General features: G+C 36.9%; 2 protein-coding genes across 5 annotated transcripts in view; both read left to right on the top strand.

Annotated features, from left to right (window-relative positions):
- LOC117933676 (putative disease resistance protein RGA3) overlaps window positions 1–22,665 on the top strand; it is a 34,583-nt gene extending 11,918 nt beyond the window's left edge. The window contains exons 1-2 of one of the 4 annotated variants that reach the window (XR_004654353.1): window positions 19,886–22,375; window positions 22,465–22,663. Coding sequence is in view for 2 of the 4 variants with exons in the window: in XM_034855154.1 (XP_034711045.1) it covers window positions 21,276–22,370 (1,095 nt within the window). In the remaining 2 variants the exon portion in view is untranslated. Of the gene's footprint in view, window positions 1–19,885; window positions 22,376–22,464 lie in introns of those variants that run through there. The other 3 variants (XM_034855155.1, XM_034855154.1, XM_034855152.1) reach the window with 3 other exon arrangements.
- Window positions 16,994–18,100, top strand: LOC117933678 (CCR4-NOT transcription complex subunit 1-like). Its single transcript, XM_034855156.1, has 4 exons — window positions 16,994–17,135; window positions 17,298–17,540; window positions 17,617–17,718; window positions 17,820–18,100. Exons 1-4 carry the CDS (start codon window positions 17,103–17,105, stop codon window positions 17,955–17,957), a joined length of 516 nt encoding a protein of 171 aa, XP_034711047.1. The 5' UTR covers window positions 16,994–17,102; the 3' UTR covers window positions 17,958–18,100.
- Window positions 22,666–23,753: the final 1,088 nt, after the last annotated feature.

The following is a 23,753-nucleotide window of genomic DNA, read 5'->3' as shown; positions in this document are numbered from 1 at the left end:
ATTCTTGGCTTGTTTTAATGATAAAAAAGCTATCAAATCAAAACTTGCCAAAAACTGATTAGTAACACTTGCAATGGTCCTTAATGTGCCAATTGAGTTAAAAGGTAATAAATACTACTCAAAAGTGTTTAAAAGAGTTTATAAGAAGCTATAAAAGAACACTTTTTGAGTAGTAATCACTCCCCCCAACCGACATATTGCTAGTCCCTTAGCAATGAAGCAGAGAAAAACAAAAAAATAAGACAGTAAAATAATTTACAAAATCATGTTGATCACTCCAAAAAATCATAAGTGGCATGATTGTAAAACATACTCTCACATGGAATATGAAAGAAGCAAAACTCATCCTTCAACAAGAGGATATAAAAAATCTTACCTGATCATAATTCATAAAGAGTAGGCATTATGCAAATTTAAGTATTGAGAGGATTTCCACTCTCCTAGGCTCAATCATTACTCTTCCACAAAAATCTATGTGTTAAGCTTATTAGTTTCCGAATATAGTACTCTGAACTAATCTCTCCCTCCAACCTAGTTCTTTCTCAGACTTTAGCAAACTGACCACTTCCAATAGGCTAAGAACGCACCTCTTTTATTTCACAATTTTTTTTCTTGTAGGCGTGCAATGCTTAAGGTATTGTTTTCTAAAGTGTCCGTGTAACGGGGATCCATTGATGACTCCCAACCAATAAAGGTTTAGGGCATCAAGCTTTAAGGATCTTTCAACCACTTACTCCTCGGATTTTACCCTGGACTTTTGAGATTGGAATTTAATACCTAAGCACCTATAATATGTTAAACTCCACCTATTCACCCTTGTAACGAGCATTGAGGTCGGTGACTCCTAACCAATTAAGGCTTAGGGCATCGGGTTTCAAAGACTTTCGCCATATACCCCTTGGACCTTGCTCGGGTTTCAAAGCAAGTGAAACACTTTGTTCTTTTTCTCTTTTTTCAAAGGCTTATTGGCCTTTTATCAAGTGTCTCAACACTATTAAAATGAGGTCAAAGGTACCGAGTCTAAATTTTCCTAAGTTCAGGAGGTGATATAGTTTTTCATCTTATAATCGGAACCTAATGTGCACAGTGTGTGGTAAGATTAAAGTGGAAGAAATAAGGTTGAATTCAATAGGATTTTCAATAATTCATCAACCTCAATAAGCATAATACGACTCTAATATTCAAGTAAAAAGGTAGGAATTCAATTTCTCCCATTTCATTTTGAGAATTTTTCCTTAATAACCATGGAGAATAAAGTAAAAACTTTTTAAAATTAAGCAAAAATTTTAAAATTAAGCGAAATGTACTATTTTAACAAAATAAATTAGAATTATTAACAACTTCCTTCCTTTACTCTCCTCCCAACCAAGATCAACATTGCCCTCAATGTGGCAAGAACAATTGTAAATAAATGAAGGAAATGGTACCTCTTGAGTGACATGGAGTCTGAGTCGTATAGGAGAAACCACATGATTCAAAAAACAAAAGATTAATGAGTAAGGGAGATAAAAACAATTGCCAAGTATAAACAAAAATGATATGTATATATTACTCTGAGAAAGTACAATGAGATATGATCATGTAATACATCTAATCCCAGAATATAAAATATCTACACAAGTAATAATGCTTACTAATATAGTAAGTAAATACAAAATAAAGAAATGATTAAGGAGCGGGGTTCTCTGGTGGAGATGATGGCTTAGTGGTTGTGTCGTGAGTGGCCTGGGGTGGAACATCGGCTCTGATGGTCTCCTTAGCTGGAACTCTCGGCTCTGATGGTCCAGGAATGTCAGTCTAAGGTGGTGGTAGTCCTAGATGCTGTTGAATCTGACGAAGGATAGCAGTATGCTGGTTCTGCTGAGCATGTATGTCTGCCATCTGCCGGAATAGAGCATTGTGCGTAGCGATTAGTGTCCTGAACAACAGTACCATGGCATGAAACTCCAAGCCATGGTACGGTGATAAAGTCCTCTGATGTAGGAGGTGCAGCTGGTAGAATAGGGGGTGTAGCAGGAGGATCAGTAGAGGTGGTCTGAGGCATAGATGGTGCAGCAGGGGTGAATGGAATAAACTCTGTGGGACGCTCGTCCTACTGTGTCTGCTCAGGTTGTGATGGTATTGGAGATGCTGGCCTGAGTGGGACTGCTTCAAGTGCTGACTCCGTCAAATTCTTACCTACCAACTGTGTCCATTGGTCGAGAGTGAAATGCTCTCAATAATGGTGGTGACGCTCAAGATGGGGCTCAGTAGGATAGCCCATATGCTCCAATATATGGTAGAGCAGCCTCGGAAATAGCAATGGGATAGTGTCGGCTCACTATAGCTTCTTTCTGTGAACTTTCTCCTCAAAGTATAGGAAAATGGCCATAATCAGGTGATGTGGCCCAAAATAGAGGCCCTCAGATATCCTTAATAACGCATCCAGGATGGGTCCTCACCTCTGTACTAGATGCTGAAAAAGGAAAATGGACTGCAACAATACATCTACTAGGAACATCCCAGATGGAAGCTCCTTACGTAGAAGGAATGAATCTCCAGAAGTTCCTCTTGATAGAATGCAGACCATGTCTCACTGAGATATAGAGGACCACTGTTTGAAATGTGCTGGATCCTCTGGCTAAAATGGAAGATGGAGAGCCTCAGCAATGTGCCTAGCCTCTAGAATACCCTGGCACCCATCAATGTTGAAATGAATGGCGGTGGGACTCTAGGCGCCCTGAGTAGTCATGGACTGATAGAAGTTCATTGCCACTTTGGGGTAGAAAAACTCCCTAGGAGTCATCATGGGCTCGAGATGGTACCTCTGGAGTAGTCCAAATGAATCCCGAAGCTCCGGCTGTTGTCGCATAACCTCAATGTCGAAATAGAGCTTAGAATGAAATGACCTGACTCTACAATCTGAATTGCCCTCAATGGGCGGCGAGGTAACCATAGGTCTCTTGATGATGGCTTCCGGAGCAATGCCGGAAGGATACTGAGAATCCGTTGGGCCCTGAGAATTAGGTTGCGCATGCCTAGATGTCTCTCTAGGGCCTGAGGTCCTGGCTCTCTTTGGTGGAATGCGGTGTACTAACGACTCAGGGAGTGGAGAGGTTGGTGGTCTCCATGTCAAATATTGGCGCTGAGGAGGGCTAGAGGGCACCCCACCCTTAGAAGATGGAACGGTCGGGGCCTGAGGGGCCTGAGATGAATCCTGAGGAGCGGAGGCGCTTGGCCGAGCCTCACGAGATGCTGACGGGTTTGTATGGCCTCCTATGATGCACTCCATGGCTGAAATGGGCGAGGGGCGGAGGTCTCTTCTTTTTCTTGGTGGTCGTGGGGCGTGGAATGGCAAGGAAATTGCTTCGCAAGGTGGCGGTGAGCTTTTTGCAATAGAAGATGGGTCGTGCGAAATAAACAGAGGCTTTGGAGGTCTTTAAACAGGATTTTTAAGTGACCTTTAGCTTTCCTCCTGACCGTTGGTATTTCGTACGAGAGATCGTTGACATTTCGCATGGGTTTCACAAGGCAAAAACGGGTTACGAAATTGCTGGTAGCCTTTGCTAAAATTTTCGCAAGTGAATTTATGGGCTACGAAATTTTCGTAAGTGGATTTGGGTGTTGCGAAATTTTCGCAAGTGACTTTTAGTGGTGTGAAATTTTCGCAAGTGATATTTGGTGTTGTGAAATTTTCGCAAGTGACATATGGTGGTGCGAAATTTTTGCATTCACTGGGAAATGCTCTATTTTTCCTCTGTTTTGAAATTCCCCTGCATTTAATCATCAAGAATTAAATTAAGTCATAATAAAATAAAATTAAAGCAAGAAATTTCAATTTAAAACATATACTAAATCAGTAAAACTTGAAATTAATATTAAAACAAATATATATATATATATATATATATATATATATGGACTTAGTGTCTTCCGACAAACTAAGTCCATTTAACCATTTGTCTTTTCGAGCTTGATGTGGTTCAAGGAGGTTGATTTCCTCCTTGTCTTTAGAAAATGGCTCCAAGAATGGCTTGAGACATTGGCCATTGACTTTGAAACTCCCGGTACTGTTGAGTAGCTCTACTACTGATTCGTGCCCAGCTGGTGTATGTCCTGTTGATTGGTGTTCAATCAACTGGTGTACCTTGATTTCGGTCCTCAGATGGGAGTAATCAACAAAATTTATAAACCTATTTCACCATGTACTAGGATAGCCTTAGCTAGTATAGCATAGTGGCTCTAGCATCGTTCACTGGGATGAGTTTTCAAATTACAACTGATATTAATTCAAAGCTGAATTGGTGCTTTTTCATTTCAAGGTTCGCTTTAAAAGAAAACATAAAGATGTTTGAAAAGATTGGTTTTTAGGTGAAACCAATAATAAAGGAAATTACTTACAAAGAAAAGTGTTTCTTGGAGTTTCTAGATCATTGGGCTTAGGTTCCTATTAAAAAAATAGAGTTTCGGTTACTTGAATCTTTTCCTCGCATTGGGGATTTAACATATAGTTATTTCCCAAACTGGTGTGGTACAAATGCTTCCCTTTTATGGATTCAAACACTAATTCCTTGTCATTGAATCATCTTGCAATGGTTCATACCTCTCACCTAGTATTGACCATTCAAGGTGATCTTAACCTTGGATTACCCGTCAAAAGCTCACAAGAGATAACTAATGGATGTCTCCTTGGAGTCTAAAAGCTTACCAAGTGTTGGATATTCTAGAAAATCCTACCTTTAAACCACCTCCCAAAGGCTCACAAGAGATAAACTAGTGTATCTCAATGGACGGAGACCACTTGCCTTACCAAGTGTTGTCCCAGGTGAATTTAAGGCATTTTAAGTTAACTAAAAAGATAAAAACCATTAACGGGTCACACTTTCTCTTCATTAAAAAATGAAACAACAAAACTTCCAATTTTTGCAACCTTACCCAGCTTCCTTCACTCCAAGAAACAAAAATCCTAGCCACTCATCCTCTGAGGAAACATCCTCATAGTTTGTTTGGCTAGTGAGAAAAATACAATCAAAATGAGTAGGTAAGGTAGAGCAAAGCTCTGTGTATTACTTTCTTCAAAACTATTCAAAAGTTTGTCTCTAAGAAAAAACTCTCGAGATCCCTTTAAAAGAAAAATTACAAATGATTATATCGAAGGTTATTCACCCTTCCTTCTTACTTTCTAACTAAGGAATCCTATGATTGGTGGATTACAAGGAGAAAATAGGGATTTAAACAACAAATATCTAAAGAAAAAATCTAAAAGAGTCGGTCGCAAATATCTGGGAGTACACAGGTGGATTTCGCAAGTTGAAACATGACTTGCAAAAATTTCTCAAGTTGAATTGTCCATTTCGCAAGTTGGACCTTGATTTTGCAAGTTGACTTTTGTGATTTCGCAGCTTGCGAAATTGTCTTTCAGTTTGGTGCGGTTGTCTTCAAATGGTCATAACTTCTTCATTTTAGCTCCGATTTGCACACCATTTGAAGTGTTGGATTCTTGACTTCCCAAGATTCGAAACGACATATAGTATGTATAAAATGGACTCTAGGAAGTGCTCGAAATGTGTCATGAAGCTGATGTCCTCTTGAATTTCTTCATGTTAGATTTCTCTCTCTATTTTTCCTCCTTGCATTCTTGATTTGGCTTTGGCAAAGGACTACAAAGCTCCAAAGCTTAGATTCTTTATATAAATGAGCTTCCATTTGCTTTGCCATGGATTATACAGAGCTCTCCCTCAATCTTGGATTGCTTTGGTGATTAAAAAGCTATCAAAAACACCAAAACTTAACAAATTTTGATTAGAAACGATTGCAAGGGTCCTTAACATGTCAATTGATTTAAAAGGTAATAACTACTACTCAAAAGTGTTTAAAAGAGTTAATTACAAACTATAAAATAGCACTTTGTGAGTAGTAATCAACTACTCCATTTGAATATACTTCTTGGATAGTAAACATACCTATCTACCTTGACTTCAACTTTCCCGGGAAGATATGGAACTTAGAGTCATAAAGCAAGACTCTTTGTCCCTTCTGGAATTCTTTACGGGAGACCAACTGATCATGCCACCTTTTCAATCTCTATTTTGCAATGTTTGAATTGATATAAGCGTTATTTCTCAATTCCTCAATCTCATTAAGTTCTAGAAATCTCTTCATGTCGGCTCTGTTCAAGTCCATGTTGAGAGTCTTGATTGCCCACCAAGCTTTATATTGCACTTCAACAGGGAGATGACACACTTTGCCATAGACTAGGCGATAAGGAGACATTCCAAGAATGGTCTTGTAAGCTGTTCTGTAAGCCTATAGTGAATCATGAAGCTTAACAGACCAATCTCTTCTGCTCGTATTCACCACTTTCATCAATATGTTCTTGATCTCCTGGTTGGCTAACTCAACTTGCCCAAAAGTATGAGGGTGGTAAGGTGTAGCTACCTTATGCTTCACCCCATACTTGGCTAAGAGAGTTTCAAACGACTTGTTACAAAAACGAGTACCCTCATCACTGATTATGGCTTTGGGTACTCCAAATTTGGAGAAGATGTTCTCTTTGAGAAATTTGAGAACAACTCTATGATCATTTCGTTTGCACGGGATTGCTTCAACCCATTTAGAAACATAATCCACTCCCATCAAGATGTAGGAATAGCCAAAGGACATAGGAAAAGGTCCCATGAAGTCAATGCCCCAAACATAAAAAATATCAACTATTAAAATGGGGTTCAAAGGCATCATGTTCTTATGTGTTAATTTCCCAAGCCTCTGGCATTTGTCACAACTCCTATACATGGTGAGGGCGTCTTTGAAAAGTGATGGCCAGCAAAAACCCAATTGCAACACCTTCATAGCTGTCTTCTGAGAAGCAAAGTGGCCTCCACATGCACTTTCGTGGCAATGACTGAGGTTTCCCTATTGCTTTTGCTCAGGGACACACTTTCGTATTATTTGATCTGCACAATATTTGAATAGGAATGGCTCTTCCCAATAGTAAGCATGAATTTTTGCAAATAAGTGCTTCTTATCTTGTGCTTTCCACTCACTGGGAACTTCTCCAGTAACTAAATAGTTAGCAATATGAGCATACCAAGGAGCGACTTCTATCAACATGAGTGACTCCTCTGGAAAATCATTATTAATTGGAAAACTATGGGAATTATGTGCGATGGCTAGCCTCGACAGATGGTGGACTACCACATTCTCGACTCATTTTTTGTCTTTGATCTGAAGCTTGAATTCTTGAAGTAAGAGAATCCATCTAATCAGCCTTGCTTTTGCATCTTGTTTAGTCAACAAATATTTCAAGACCGAGTGGTCAGTGAAAACCACAATGAAAGACCCTACTAAGTAAGCGCAGAATTTGTCTAAGGCAAAAACTATAGCCAACAATTCTTTCTCTGTGGTTGTGTAGTTTCTTTGCGCTTCATTCAACGTTTTGCTTGCATAATAAATCACATAGGGATTTCCATCTTCTCTTTGCCCAATAACAGCTCCTATAGCAAAGTAACTGGCATCGCACATCACTTCAAAGGACAATTATTGAGATTAGAGCTTGATGATAGGAATGGAGAGGTTAAGTGCTCCTTATAGTACTCAAGCACTCTTAAGGGCTTCTAGCACCCTTCGAGAGCTCAGTGACTCAAATTTGCTTCCAACGCCCTTCTAGCGCTCAAAGTGCTTGAGCTCTAATCTAACTTGGAGTGCTCTTGTGCATGCTAAAGGCTATAAAATGTATTTCAACACCTTGTTGTGTTCATTTCCTCTATCCCCAATCATTTCCTACGCTCTTTCTTGGTGTCTACTTGTCTTTTATCATTTTTTTGGTTTGGTTTTCACTTGTTCCAACTTTGTAAGAGTGTTGTTGCTTTCTTCTTGAGCATTTCTAATGGTTCATTTTTACCAAGTAGCTTCTAGATTTTCATGTGTCTTCATTTTTCACTCTAGGCTAAGTGTGTCGAGTCATGGGCATCCTAAGGAGTCATCTCCTACCCCTTTATTCCATGAGCCTACCATAGCCATCCCCTTGACCTTGATGATCTTTCAATTGAGTGTTTCTTCTTTATGGTGTCTTGAGAGTGATACCGTGCTCAATTCTTTGTTCATAGAATTGAGATCAAGTGGGCTATCGTCTTGAGCACTTTTTGTGACACTGATCTTCCAACTATTTTCAGCGAGAGAGGTTGGAAGCCTTTTGCGTCACTTTTTATATACCTTTTTCAAAACTCCTCTATCAAACATAGATTTGTGGGTCGGTCGCCTGTTTCATCTATGCCATTCCCTTTGGGTAATCGATAGATATCGCCTAGGTTATCTTTTACATCATGGCTACATACCGTGAGTTGTCTCATCTTGGAAGCCTTCCTTTCATTCTGGTTGTCTCCCACATCCTAGTTGATTTAGTTTTGAGACTGCTTAGTAGCTAGGTATGCTTGGACCGCATGCTCTCATCAGCAAGAGTTCATGGTCTAAGCATGTTAGCCATATGTTTGCCTCGATTGCTTTGAAGGTCATTCAGGAGGAGGAGGAGATCTATGTGATGGAGTAGGATCCACCTGTTGAGTTGAGTGATGAGCACCTAAAACCCATACCTAGAGGGTGTAATAATCATGAGAGAGCAAGCTCTTCATGATCATCATTTGCTCCTTGGTCCTTGTTTGTGATGAGTTTAGGCTTTTATAATTGATAGATTCTATTAACTAGCTTCACTTGTGGATAGATGCATCAAGTACTCATGTGGACACACACCATCGCAAGTTCATGAAGCATATAGATGCTTGCTTTTAAGGCCTCAATCCTTGCCTTATGGTTGATGTCTCAGAGTGCTTCCAACTCTGTAAACTTCATCTGATTTGGAGTTTTGGTTGTTCTATGCTTATGTGAATCAGTTTCTTTTTGCACTAAAGTCTCCTTAGCTCGGTTTATCTTATATTTGTTGGTCTGGATGTACTTTTTTTTTTATCTTTTGTATCTAAAACCTTTTGATCATATGTAGATATCAATTTACATCCATTATCTTTTTTTTTTCCCTATTTTTTTTTCTTGCTTTATCATTCTCTTTGTCATTTTTGTGACAAAAAGGAGGAAGATTGTTATTGATTGGTTGGTTGATTGCTTGTTAGATATCCATTGTATGCATGACTCACATTCATTTACCTTTTCACTCTTATCATAATTTGATAGAATTAATGAGTTATATATTTTTTTTCGACAAATTACTTTACTTGGGTATTTTATTTGTTGGTGTGTGCAAGTTACAAGTATTGAGGTATTGCTCACCTTTGGATGTGGTTTATCATCATTTGCATGTTAGAAAATGAACTGGTTTAGACGAGAGTTATTGAGAGATTTGTTAACTTTATTTGAGAGTACTAGGGGGAGGGGGCTTATGTAATCTATATTTTATCACAAAATTTCCAAAGAGGGAGATTGTTGGTATGTTAGCTTATGTGGTTTAATATTGGAAATTTTTTCCCATTTATTTTAACATTAGAAATTTTCTCTAGATTGTGTCTTGCTTTCCATTTGAGACTCGAGGTTGTTGCTTGATCAATTGGGATTACATAGGTAAATAAAGAAAGGCTCAGGAAAGGCAAATTGGTGTTTGGTAAGGCATGGTGTAGATCAAGTTTTTTAAAACTAAGTGAAAAGTTTTTAAAAGTGTTTTGAAAATCCCCGGAAAGAGTGTTCAAGCCCTCCTAGGAGCACTCAAGTGCTCAAAGGGTGCTTGAGCATTTGTGATAGAATTCTCTAGAATTCTAGAGATATGTCTTTTCTGGGTTAAAAAGTTCTATTTTTAGAATTTTTTAGATTTGGTCTATTATATTCCTAGGCCTATATATACCTTGCATAAACAAGTTTTTGATGGGATGCTCTGAGTTGAAAAAAACCTAATTTTTCTTCTTGTCCTTAAACTCTTAAAGAAGCTTGTAGTTGCTTTTGCTGTGTTGTGAAAGAGATTTGTATCCCCTTAAGCATTAAGGTGAGATCTTCTAAAAGCACATGAGGTGTTGCGTGGCGGATGAAAGTGGATTTTAGGTACCAAGGAGTAAGTTTTAGGAGTAACTTCTGCTAGGTAAAATTGTGTACTATACTTTCACATATTGGATTGTCAATTTGAGGTCTTTGACCCCTTGGTTTTTACATCCACACATTTGTGTGGATGGTTTCTATGTAAAAATGTTTGCCTCTTGTGTGTTGGTTACTTTTTAAGTATCTCTAATCTAAAAAGTGATAGTTAATCATTTAAGTTTTTTTTTTTTTTGGGCTAAAAAGGGTTCAAACACTGATTCATCCCCTTTAGGTGTTATCCATACTAGATCATATAACTTTCAAGAGATCATAATTAAGTAAATTACAAGTGAGCTTGATTCTCCTATCAATACCCAAATAAACTTGAGTAAATTAATAGTTACAAAATTAGCATAAAAGTAAAACGGTCATTTAGATCATGTAATATAGGTTGATTATCCAAGAAGAACATTCCAATCAATGAGACTCTTTTTTAATAAATCAAGGGATCTTTATTTTGATGATTCTCATGGGATATTTTTTAACATATTAAGCTAAAATCAGAGGTCATCCCGTTCAATTCCTTCTAGTAAATGATGTTATGAATCTTATACCTATTATTATATCATATTTAATAATTTTTGTAGTATCAGGTTTCACCATTGAAGCAAATTTCATAATTTTAGAAAATACTAAATTTTCACTCAAACAATCTATGTAAACTTAATAAACACCAAAAATTCCTTTATTAAATGCATTTCATAATTTACATAATGTCAATACACATAACACAAGAAGTTGAATATTAATTAATTAAAACTTCCACAAATTTAAAAGACCACACACAAAAACAAACACATTTTAACAAGGATATAATAAGGAGTAGAATAAAATGCATTGACAATTAGCTTATGTGTATGAATAAAAAAGAGAATGAAGAACGATAGTGCTCTCAAATGAGGGAAAAATCATTAGAAATTTCTCTAATAGGAGCAACATTTGTAGTTTATCTCAAATGAAGGAAACTATAAGGCAAATCCAATGTACCTAAAAAGAATGAAGATGATAAGAACCAAAGGGAGTAATATCATTTCAATATAAATGAATATAAAACTTAGAGGCAATGTCTATAACATATATTTTGAATAAAAAAGGCAATGTCTATACCTTCATCCTAATTTTGGACTACACACTTAAAGGAAAGACAACAATAAAATTATTAAATCAAACACAATCATTTGGGAAGTTTCTTAGTACAAAATGATAAAGTAAAAGAAGTTTGATCACAATCGATATTCATTTTACTCATTATATAATATATCTATGTGTCTATGTTTTATTAGTTATGAAATTAAATATCATTTTGATCAAACGACGATGATTATACATTCAAAAAACATTTGAGATCCCAAAATAAAAGGATTAGTTATTTTCTAAGGGGAAACTAAAAACTCATTGAAGAAAAGAGAAGCGCAAAGAAGAAGCACAAAAAGTCTAGCAAAACAACATTAGATATATAGATAAAAGTAAGCATTAAGTAAAATATGGCAGACCCCTGAACTTCATTTATTACAAGGGAAGTGGGGCATATCAACTTAAGTTTTGGTAGAACAACCTCAGCACTATCACAACACAAAATTGAAGGCTTCTTCTCATATATATATGTTAAATCAAATTTCATCCTCAAACTTGGTTATATTTTCAACTACAATACTAGACTCTTGATTTCTTTCTTTGGTTTATCCATTCTTAAAGACCGTCTAGTTGTGGATAAAAAGTCAATATTGACGAATGACAATGATCACTAAGGTAGTGTTTATTTTTTTTTGGCTTTTTGTTGAAATCAATTTGTTTTTAGAATTTAAGTTATTTGTTTTTCTACTTTTTCATGTCTTATTATAAACTTTTTATTAAATAGAAAAAGCCAAAATATGTAGCTTTTTCTAAATAGAAAAAATAATATATTGGTTTTAATTTTTTTTTTTACTTTTTAATACTTAATAAAAATAAATACTACAAAAACAAATAACCTAATATTTGATACTATTAAGCATTAAGGTTCTATTTAGAATTAAGTAAAAAGACAAATGCCACCTAAGACAACAACTAACAATAAATAAAACGATAATAGCCAAAAACCAAACAATAAACTAATTGTATAGAGTTTGGTTTTATTTAGATGTCCTAATTGCTCATAATTACCTAATTAAAAATGTTTTAGCACTTAAATAACATCAAATTTATTGAGAATCCTATATACATATATATGTGGACCCCGCATTTCGGCTCATGCGTTTCCCACTCGATGGCGAGCTCGATTTTTATTTAATTTGAAAAATGATTTTATTTATTGTTTGAAAAAGGACTTGGAGTCGCCACTTATTTTTGTTTTATTTTTAAAAGGGTAAACAAAATAAGAAAGAAAAACCCTAAGTGTGACTCCTTATTTGGAAAAGGTGATCTACGAAAAACCGGATCGGGTTCGGGGGTCAGGTTACTTATCGGGAAGGTACGGTAAAGACCGTAGTACCCCTCTAAGTCCCTAAAGTCGGGTTTCTACTAATAAAATGAAGCTGACATGGCAACCAATGAGAAAATCAATGAATACTCAAATCAATCATGCACGTATGAGAATTAGAAACAAGCATAAGGAGTGACCATGATGCGAGAAAATACGTACCTGGGTGGCGAACCAATATGCGCTATCAAGTGGAGGGTTAATGCACAATTAAGAAATAATTTCGAGCATGTCATAGAGTAGAATAAAAATCAATCATGCATGGCAATTAAGTCAATCAGTCAGTCAATCAATCGATCAGTCACATATGTGGGGCCCCCACCAAAGCCCGTTTATTTTAGCATGAATTAATTCCATAAATTCCATTATTCGGAATTACGGAATTTAATTCTTGCTTACTTTTAAAACATTAAAAAAAAAACATGAAAGTTATGAAAATTGAGTGCCGAAGAAAATGGCAACAAAATTCTATTAAAAGTGTGATTTTTGGGATTTGAAAACTTTAAGGATGAAGATTTGAAGAAGGGAAATTATTTGGAAAATGGGAGTCAAAAATCATTTAAAAGAAAGATCCAAAAAAACTGGAAAATTATGCAAAGAAAGAGACTTGGGAAAAAGTTATTTCCAAAACCAAGAATGGTGAAGATGAGAGAAATAAAGGGAAGTGACACATGGCCACTAAAATTGGCATGCCAATGGTGGCCATGCAATTGGATGTACGTATGAGTGGGCTCAGCATGCAAGTGAGAATTGCCATGCGGATAAGGATCCAAATCATCTTTTGTTGCAACAATGAGGCAAGGCACCTCACAGCTAGTATTTTCACCATGACTAGCGACTTCCACAAGTAACTCAGCTGCTCTCTTCCATAAGGATTCATCAGGACTGTCATACACAAACAGTGCAATATCACCATATGCCAGCATCTGTATTAGGAAATCGGGTCTCCCAATTTTCATCTTTAATCTGAACTTGATTTGATGAGGATGTTTCATCTTTACCCTCAAAGTCTTCCTCATTCAAAAACTTGGAAGTGTCAATGACAATTATGGATTCATCCTTCGGTGATGCCGCAGTCTTCAGGTGTTCACTTGGCCCATTAATTAGAGATTTGACAGAACTAGCATCGCTGTTATAGTTCTCCGTGTACTTAGACTCGGGCTGCCCACAATTCGATGAGATTTCTTGAAAATCAACCCCAGAAGATGAAACAGAATTCAAGCAATCTGTGACCTCTGCTATTAGACCCATATGAGAGCCGTACCATCATGTCTGCTGTTATAGGAAGCAATTCCTTTGCTGTTGCATTCAAAGATGTTGGCTGTTCATTATCACCACTGTCCAACTCATTCGCATGAAGAACCTTTGAGGATGGGGCATCACCCACTTCAATATTATCCTTAACTGGACGTTCACAACTTTTACTTTCCTCTATTGTCACCATGATCAGATGGGGAATGAGCCTTGCAAAAGCGGACTGATCTCATGGTGAATCTTATTATATACCCATGTGCTGTCACGCTGCACATCAGTACCGAGCCAAGGTTACACGCAGCTGTTTTGACACACCGGTAGCAACTAACGGGATACTCCACGAGGGTGATCGTCCGAACCAGTGTTCATCACAATTGAGGTGTCGATTAAGTTTTGAAGCGGAGACTGGTATGAGAGGGCGTGATTAAGGGTGTATGGATGAAAGATAGAGTGAGTGAGTAGGAAAGATATGAGAGAGACGTGCATGATTCCTGTGAGTACGAGTAAGAAATGAGTATGGTTGGCATGAAAGGTGGAAGGATGAAAGATGAAGTGGGTCAAAGGATATTAAAGAAATGGTGATAGGTGTGGAAGACTATGAAGAATGAAATGGTGAGCTTAGGAGGCATGAAGGTTTTGGATGGCATTCATGGGCTTGATGTTGGAGAAACAATGGTGCTTCATGTACTCAAGGATAGATAAACGACTGTCATGCTGCTTGCTGTTTATGGAAGATGATCAAGCCTGTGAACGTGACCTCTGAAAGTTTGCTGTACGTGAGGACGTCTTGCCCAACTTCTCAACCTCTAAATTATTATTTTGCTACTACCCATTATTACAAAGGTAGCGTCTCAGCCGCAAGGAAAGGGAGTGGACGTTGTGAGTCCGATGCTGTGATTTTCGTCTTACAGCAACCTTATGATTGAGGAGCGTCTGTGTTACCCATAGACAGGCAAGAGGATGGCCTCATTCTTCTGGTCAATCTGAATCATGCAGTCTCCTGGAGGGCAGTCATTGCAGTTGACGCAGCTCCAACTATCCCAACGAAATGCTTGTAACTGTAACAAAGAAACCCTCATTTCCAGGGTAAAAACCAACAGCCTGGACCCAGGTTCTCCCACACCGTTTCCGGAGCTAGAAAAGAGGTCTGAATTTCCAACTTATTGATGGCCCAGACAGTACCCGGTAGCCACCAGGACGTAAAACTCGGTCAATTTCCATCAGTTATACTCCATCATAAGCAGTCCATGATACAAGACATTTGGAGTAGTGTGCCATATCAAAAGATCTTGATGGGTATGGTTGGACTGGCGCTTCGATGATGGCGAAGGCGTTTCGCCGCCGGCATCTTGAGGATAGCTTTGCTTACTTTATTCTGTGCAAATTCTCTCTGAAAGATCTGGGTGAACAAATCTTACCCTAGGGCTGCTGATCTCATGGAATTCATTTTCTCTAGGAGCACTCCGGTCATGGATCACAAACTCCTCAATCAGTTATCCAAAGGATGGACAATGGACCAGAGGCAAGTCAACTAGCAGCTAGTGAACAGATTGCATCAGGGACACCCATATACTGCTACTGATCCACACAAGGCAGAATCTGCAACTTCAACAAATTCATCGACTTAAACGATCTGAGCAATCTCATCTGTTTTCCTTGTCCAGATATCTACTAGAGACTCTGATGCTAAGCTCCTTCAGACGCACCCCAAACCAGATTTCCTCTGGCAATGCTTTACTCTTTTAGGTAGAGATGAGAAATCTGATACTCACCATGGCAGAGCACCAAGAACAGGGGAAAACAGCAAAGGAGCAAGCACAAAAACAAAGTAGCAACTGAACCAAAGAAGACACCGACCCGAGCTCCATTTCATATTGGAGTTAATGGGTTTATGCATGGATGGGAAAAACCAAAGGGAACGAAGATCTCAAAGATATCACTCAAATATCCAAAATGAGAGGTATAAAGGAAACAAATTACTTTAAAACAAATTTCCACTGAAGAACAAAGTATGGATACTTCATCACATAGTCACAGCAAAACAAAAGATATCAATGACAATTAAAATGTGGTCTAGCAAACGTACCTGAGGGTGCTCCCTTTCTTCCCTCTGTTTTCTTTTTAATTTCCTCTGGTTTTCCTCAGCTTGCTTCTCAAGAATGTCACTCCTTCCTCTCCAGAAACATGCTCTGTTTTGCTTAGCTTGCCTCACTCACCTTTCCTCTCAAGACTTGCCCCTCAAAACCCCTCCCAGAGGTCTCCTTCTCCTCAAAATATCTCCAACGGCCAGCTCTCCCCTAAGCATCACCTCTCTACTCTCTGTAACCCAAAAACCCTTTTTTTTTTTCTCCAACAGAAACGCTGCAATATCTCTCAAAAAACACGTCCAAAAAGCAACCTACCCCCCTCTGCAGCTGCCAGACGCTCCTCCATAACGGCCTGAGGATTTTAGAATATCTCCATGCCATGTGTCAAACTCTCACTCGCTCCTCAATTCCACTACTCTGATTCCCAGCAGCCATCCACGAGCAGACAAGTGGTCTCTCAAAGCTCCTCCACGTGGCAAGACAAGCTGCATGAAGAATGAGGCCCAAGTGGGGGTCTACAATATATCATTTCATTAACGTTGATATGATATTTCATAATTTATATAACTTCATTAGTAATCCAATTTTGAATTTACTTTTTTTTTTCTTTTGCTTTAACTTCTTTGATTTTCTTGACAAGAAATAATATTACCTTTAAAAATCTAAAGATAGAAAATTAAAAAATAAAAGAAATTTGAGATTTGAAGTATAGGAAATTTTTAGAAAATCTAATAGTTATGTGGACTGAAATATATATGCTTTTAATAATAAATACTTTTATGTCATACCATATTTGTCACCAACTATATATGTAATTTGTGATATAGAATAGTTGATCTAAAATAAGTAACCAAAGATAAAATTAAAAAAATTACTATTTTTTGTGGCCGAGTCTTATCGTTATAATAAAATAAATAAATACTGTCATGACAAAGAATTTTATTATAAAAAAGTAAATACTTTTATAATTTTAAAATTTTATTTTTTGTGATGGAACATTATTGCCGAAAATTATTCATCATTAAAAAAATTATGACAAAATATATATAAGTGTGTGTGCCAAGAGTTATTCATCATTAAAAAATTATGACGAAATATATATATAATTCTTTTCTTATTCATAGTATAATATAATCCTTGGCTTTATTTTGTAGACAAGGCATCAGGGATCTTCATTCTTGCCCGATCTAAAGCAGAGATTGCTTCTGCCCCAAAATGAGGCAGCACAAGCTGGGACCCGGTACAATGTGCCCTTGATGAACTCCCGTGTCCTTTATGTGGGAATGCAGGTAATGTGCCCCCTGCCCCCCCTCCCTTTTTATTTTTTTATTTTTTTTATTTCTCTCTCTCACCTTGTAAGTTTTGGTTAAGTAACAAACCGTTGGTTCTCTTCGTATTATTGAGATATTCTCTTTGGTTTATTAATCTCCAAGTGGATGTATGTATTGCAGACCATCCAGCAATTACAAACAAAAAGCTCGCCTCCACTTGCACAGCAGATGGCCCACAATGGTCCGCTGGAGTTGTATTTGATGGGTTCTGCCATGGACATCTTCCAGACTCTGATTGCGGAGCTTGATACAGAAGGGCGTTACCTCTTCCTTAATGCCATTGCAAATCAGCTGCGCTATCCCAACAACCACACACATTTTTTCTCCTTTGTTCTTCTCTACTTGTTTGTGGAGGCAAGCCAGGTGAGACTCCCCCGACTTCCAACACCCTCCCACGGGACATGATCACTTCTTATAGTCTCAACCTCTGATGGTGCAGGAAATCATCCAGGAGCAAATTACAAGAGTTTTGCTGGAACGCCTGATTGTAAATAGACCCCACCCATGGGGCCTTCTCATCACTTTTATCGAGCTCATCAAGGTAATTAATTTGATGATTCTTTTTTTCTTCTTTCTATCTGGTCCACACACGTTTTTTCTCTAAAAATAGTTAATGAATTTCTCTCCTTTTTGTGTTAGCAGAATTCAAGATACAACTTTTGGAGCCGAACTTTCACAAGGTGTGCGCCGGAGATTGAGAAACTGTTTGAATCGGTTTCTCGATCTTGCGGTGGACCCAAACCTGTAGATGATTCCATGGTCTCCGACAACATGCACTGACTGTTTGTCATTTGTAAATAACTAGCGTAATTTTATTACTGATAATGTCCATAGATAGATGTAATTATGGTTTCTATCTTGTGCTGTTTCTGTATCTTGTGATGTTTATGTACTTTTTTATGGGAAACATCTTAGCTGACTAATTTGGCAATGACTATTGTGCAACAGAACTTTCGGTTCAGATTATGACCATATAAAAGGTATATATACTTGCAAGGGTTGTTGAAATAAAAAAAAAAGTGGCTGTAATTAGTTTAAGCAAATTTGTACGTCCCCCTCCCTCCAACAAAAAAGGGGAAAATAGTAATTTTTTTCATACATTATTGGATTCTTTTTCACTTTCATTCTTTTTTCTGTGATTTTCATTAAGATGGTCGAAATGTTTGAGGGTTTAATTTTGTTGAAGTAATTGATCAACCATTGGTTGTTTTATGTAGAGTTGTGATAGGGCAAAAATTTAGGCGTGTATAAAAAATTCTTACTAGTATCAATTTTTTGGATCTAGATTATAGGTTTAGTGTGCTTACCAAGATCAAGATGTCGTTGATCAACTCCTATTGGTGAAGATTGTTACAAATCCGTAGATGGTCTTGAAAACTCAGTAATATTCTACTTGATGATTTGTCCTTGAAACTTGGCACTCAAATGGTGGAAATATGGGAGGGTGGAGGCTATGATTCTCTCTCTCTTTGGAATATATGAGAGGGAATAGTGAATGTAAGAGTAAAGATCATATTTATAGACTTCCCTTTGGCTTAAGTGACTTGAGTGAACTTAAGTCCAAGGATCATAATTGATTAATTAGTCTAATTGAGCTCTTATTAATCAATTAGCACAGTTTAAAGAGATCATTCATTAATTAGTCTAAAAAAACTTTGATCAAACATAAATTGAAACAAAATTGTCAACATATAAATAAAACATAAATCTTTTTTTTTTTTTTTAGAGCATTAATGTATGTTCAAGTGAGGATAGAGGAATCGGGGGAAAGTGATCACAAGAGTTATGGAAGGAAAAAACAAATGCTAAAGCATTCATTTGAAGCTCCAAATAGCCAATGAGAAGAGATAAAAGCTTAAATTTAGTTGATGTTTGATACATGTTGCTTGTTTTTTTTCCTTTTTAAAATATAGAAAATTATAATTTTGAAAGTATTTTTAAAAACATAAAGTGTATTTCATGGATTATTGAACAGTCATCAACAACTTGCAAATTTGCAAAGATGATTTCTGATCATCTCATTTATATTGGGAGTTGCAAGGGCTAAGCAGTGAGCAGTCATCAACAACTTCAACAACATGGCTGAATCGTTTTTGTTTAGCATTGCAGACAACGTTGTGGGGAAGATCGGCTCTGTCACTCTCCAAGAAATTGGCTTAGCATGGGGCGTCAAGACTGAACTGAAAAAGCTGGAAGCCATGTTGTCATGAATAAATTATTATTTGATTAACAGATGATGTTATTGGGATCCACACTTTTCCCATAATTTTCTATCACACGGTTACATAACAAATGGCATAATGCAAAATTTGGTATGGAATACAATACTATAAGCTAATAATTTGATTCATTTATTTAAGTTACTAATCTAAATATCATTTATATATATCTATATATATATATTAGAAAAATATTTCTTAAAAAACCAAAGAGAGAAAAAAAAAAAAAAAAGGAGAGGCTGATTTTGAGGTAGGGTTGATTCATTGGAAGCCCAAACTGGAATTTCTGGAGCTAATATTGAGTGGGCCGGCCCATTTACATGTGGCCCACCTTTTTGGGCTCGGATGTTCCGGAGGCAGAAACATTGTACGCTGATTTTGAAGTGTACGTGGATGAGACTTTGGAAGGGAGAGGCACATATGGAGTGGCCGAGTTTGATTCCAATAAGGGATGCTGATTTTGAAATGTGGATAAGATTTTGGAAGGGAGTTGCAAGCGCTGAGCAGTGAGCAGTCATCAACAACTTCAACACCATGGCTGAATCGTTTATGTTTAGCATTGCAGACAACGTTCTGGGGAAGATCGGCTCTGTCACTCTCCAAGAAATTGGCTTAGCATGGGGCGTCAAGACTGAACTGCAAAAGCTGGAAGCCACCTTAACCGCTATCAAATCCGTCCTCCTGGATGCTGAGGAGAAGCAGTGGAAGGGTCGACAGCTACGTGATTGGTTGGGAAAGCTCAAGCATGTGTGCTATGATGTGGAAGATGTGCTCGATGAATTGCAGTACCAAGCTTTGCAGCGCCAAGTGGTGAGTCATGGCAGCCTTAAAACAAAGGTACTTGGCTTCTTTTCATCTTCAAATCCGCTTCCATTTAGCCTTAAAATGGGCCATAGAATCAAGGAGGTGAGGGAGAGGTTGGATGGCATTGCAGCAGATAGGGCTCAATTCAATCTACAGACTTGTATGGAGAGGGCTCCTATGGTGTACAGGGAGACCCACTCATTTGTGCATGCTTCCGATGTTATCGGAAGAGATAAGGATAAAGAAAAAGTTTTAGAGCTTTTGATGAATTCAAGTGATGATGATGAGCGTATTTCAGTCATTCCCATAGTTGGTCTTGGAGGTCTTGGAAAGACTACTCTTGCTAAACTAGTGTATAATGATCCGTGGGTAGTTGGGCATTTTAAGAAAAGAATATGGGTTTGTGTCTCCGATGACTTTGATATGAAAAGGTGATTATAGATATTATTAATTCAATCAAAACTACTGTGGAAGGGGGGAGTGGTACTGGTTTGTTAAAGTATAATGAATTGAATCTGGAGCAATCACAAACTGTTCTTCGTACTACTCTAGGAAATGAAAATTTTTTTCTCGTCTTGGATGATATGTGGAATGAGGATCGCCAAAAATGGATTGAACTCAAAACTTTGTTAATGAATGGTGCAAAGGGCAATAAAATTGTTGTAACAACGCGGGGTCATCCGGTGGCTTCGATCATGGGCACTGTTCAAGCATATATTTTAGAGGGTCTTCCCCATGACGATTGTCTGTCTGTGTTTCTAAAATGGGCATTTGATGAAGGGCAAGAGAAACAACATCCAAACCTTGTAAAAATTGGGGACGACATTGTAAAGAAGTGTAATGGAGTTCCTTTGGCGGCAAGGACTTTGGGGAGCCTACTTTTCTCAAATTTGAGCCAAGGGATTGGTTATATGTGAGAGATAATGACATATGGAAATTAGAACAAAAGGAAGGTGATATTTTACCTGCTTTAAGGTTGAGTTATGAACAATTGCCCTCTTACTTAAAATGTTGCTTTGCATACTGCTCAAATTTTCCCAAGGATCGTGTGCTTACTAATGAACAATTGGTTGACATGTGGAGCGCACAAGGGCTCATTGAATCATCCAAAAAGAAGCAAGAGTTGGACGACATCGGAAACAGATATATTAAAGAAATGTTATCGAGATCCTTCTTTCAAGACTTTGAAGATCGTCATTATTATTTTACATTTAAAATGCATGATCTGATGCATGATCTTGCATCATTCATATCACAAACTGAGTGCACTGTCATAGATTGTGTAAGCCAAACTGTCTCTAGAATGGTTCGCCATGTGTCATTTAGTTATGATTTGGATGAGAAAGAAATCTTAAGAGTTGTTGGTGAGCTTAACGACATTCGTACAATTTATTTCCCTTTTGTATGGGAGACATCACGTGGTGAACCATTTCTTAAAGCTTGCATCTCAAAGTTCAAATGCATTAAGACGCTAGATTTATCGGGTTCAAACTTTGACACATTGCCAAATTCTATCAGTAATCTAAAGCATCTCAGACTTCTCAACCTCATGTGGAATAAGAAGATAAAGAAACTTCCAAATTCAGTATGCAAGTTGTTTCATCTGCAAACGTTGTTGCTTCAAGGATGTGAGGGATTCGAGAATCTGCCCAAGGAGTTTGGGAACCTCATCAGTTTGAGGCAATTAGGGATCACCATGAAACAGAGGGCTTTGATAGGGATAGGACGCCTGGAATCTCTTCGTATTTTAAGGATTTTCAAATGTGAAAATCTAGAATTTCTGCTTCAAGGGACGCAAAGCCTCACTGCCCTTCGGTCATTGGTTATTGACGGTTGTAGGAGTTTGCAGATTTTGGCACCTAGCATGAAACAACTGCCCTCGTTAGAGCGTCTCGTGATTTTCGATTGCAAAAGGCTTAATTCACTGGATGGAAATGGGGAAGACCACGTTCCAAGGCTCGGGAATCTACGAGTTTTGTTGCTTGGAAAATTACCAAAGTTGGAGGCATTGCCAGAGTGGATGCGCAACCTCACATCCCTTGACAGACTTGTCATTGAAGAATGCCCTCAATTGGCTGAAAGATGCAAGAAAACGACAGGGGAAGATTGGCATAAAATCTCTCATGTCTCAAAGATATATATTGATGGCATCAAAACACCAGAAAATTAAGCAAGGTATAAAAATCTCTCATGCACAACCTTTAACTAATTAATATATCTTAATTCTTTATAGTGTCCTGACAATTCCCTAATTCCTGTTTCAGGAGATCCACTCAGAGTGATGATGAAGCCTAACATGGATTTGAGCAAGACACATTCTTTTTTCTGTTTTTTCTTTTTGCCTTTCAAGTAAAAGCAGTTTATTCATTTATGTAATTTCATCAATTGGGGGAGTGTTATTGAACAGAAGTCTGGAATCTATTTATTTTCCGTAAATATGAAGGTTAAGCCACTTCTCTTCAATATTTTACTTGATATCAGTTTGTTTTGAATTGATGGAAGTGGACTTGTTCAGCCCAAAGAAATGAGGTGATTGATTTTTTATTTTCTTTTCTACTTAAGGTGGTTTTGAAAGCCCAAGACTTGGCTTCATTGTTCCACAGTCATAACCTCAAAAGGCATAAATAAAAGCTTTATGTGTCTAATTTCGATAATTATAAAAACGAAATTATAATTCCAGTATTATTTTATTATTATTATTATTATTATTATTCTCACTCCTACCCCTTCATTTACTCTGGATTTATTTGATCCATACCCTTCTCCTACTACTTTCAGAGCAGTGCAGTTATTACTTTTCGAAGCAAGAAAAAAATTTCATCAAAGTCATAACAATGTTCTTTATATTATATTATATTATTATAAACATTTTTGTCTTTTATTTTTTACTATAAGAAAAATTAATACTATCATGTTTAATATCTATAAAAATTTAAAATTTATTTATGTTATCTATTTTTTTTTAAAATAATAAAATCAAAATTGTATCCTAATGATATTCTAATTATTTATTATATTTAAATTTTAAATTTATCTTAAATTCATTAAAATTATGTTAATTATTTATAATTTTAATCTCATAATAGAAAATAAAAAAATCAATTGCTATATGAGCCACTATCAAACAGAAGTGGATCAATTATTGATATTGTGTTAATATTATGATTTTAATGTTATTTAGAGTGTGAAATGACAAGTGATTGAAGAAGAAGAGCTCATAAAAAAACTTTCAGTATCCATGTGCAGTCTCATAAAAAAACTGAGCAAATTTAAAGCCTTTGAGTTTGGAAATTGTTACACGCATGCTTTCATTTTCCTTGAGCAATCAGTTATTTTTATTATTTATTAGTTTTTGGGTCATGACTTGCAACCCCTGACTTATTAGATGCATACGTTTCTCCTATTATGCATCTCATTTAGTACTTTCAAAAATCAAAAGTGAAAAATAAAAATAAAATCATCAAAGTTAAAAAAAAAAAAAAAATCTTCTTTCTTTATATTACATAATTATGCAATATCTTTTTTTTTTTTTTTTTTACAAGAGAAAAAATTA

The sequence above is a fragment of the Vitis riparia genome, chromosome 16 (genome assembly GCF_004353265.1).
Source record: "Vitis riparia cultivar Riparia Gloire de Montpellier isolate 1030 chromosome 16, EGFV_Vit.rip_1.0, whole genome shotgun sequence".
NCBI lineage: Eukaryota > Viridiplantae > Streptophyta > Magnoliopsida > Vitales > Vitaceae > Vitis > Vitis riparia.
The sequence above is the reverse complement of the archived record's forward strand: the minus strand, read 5'-3'. Positions and strand labels throughout refer to the sequence as shown.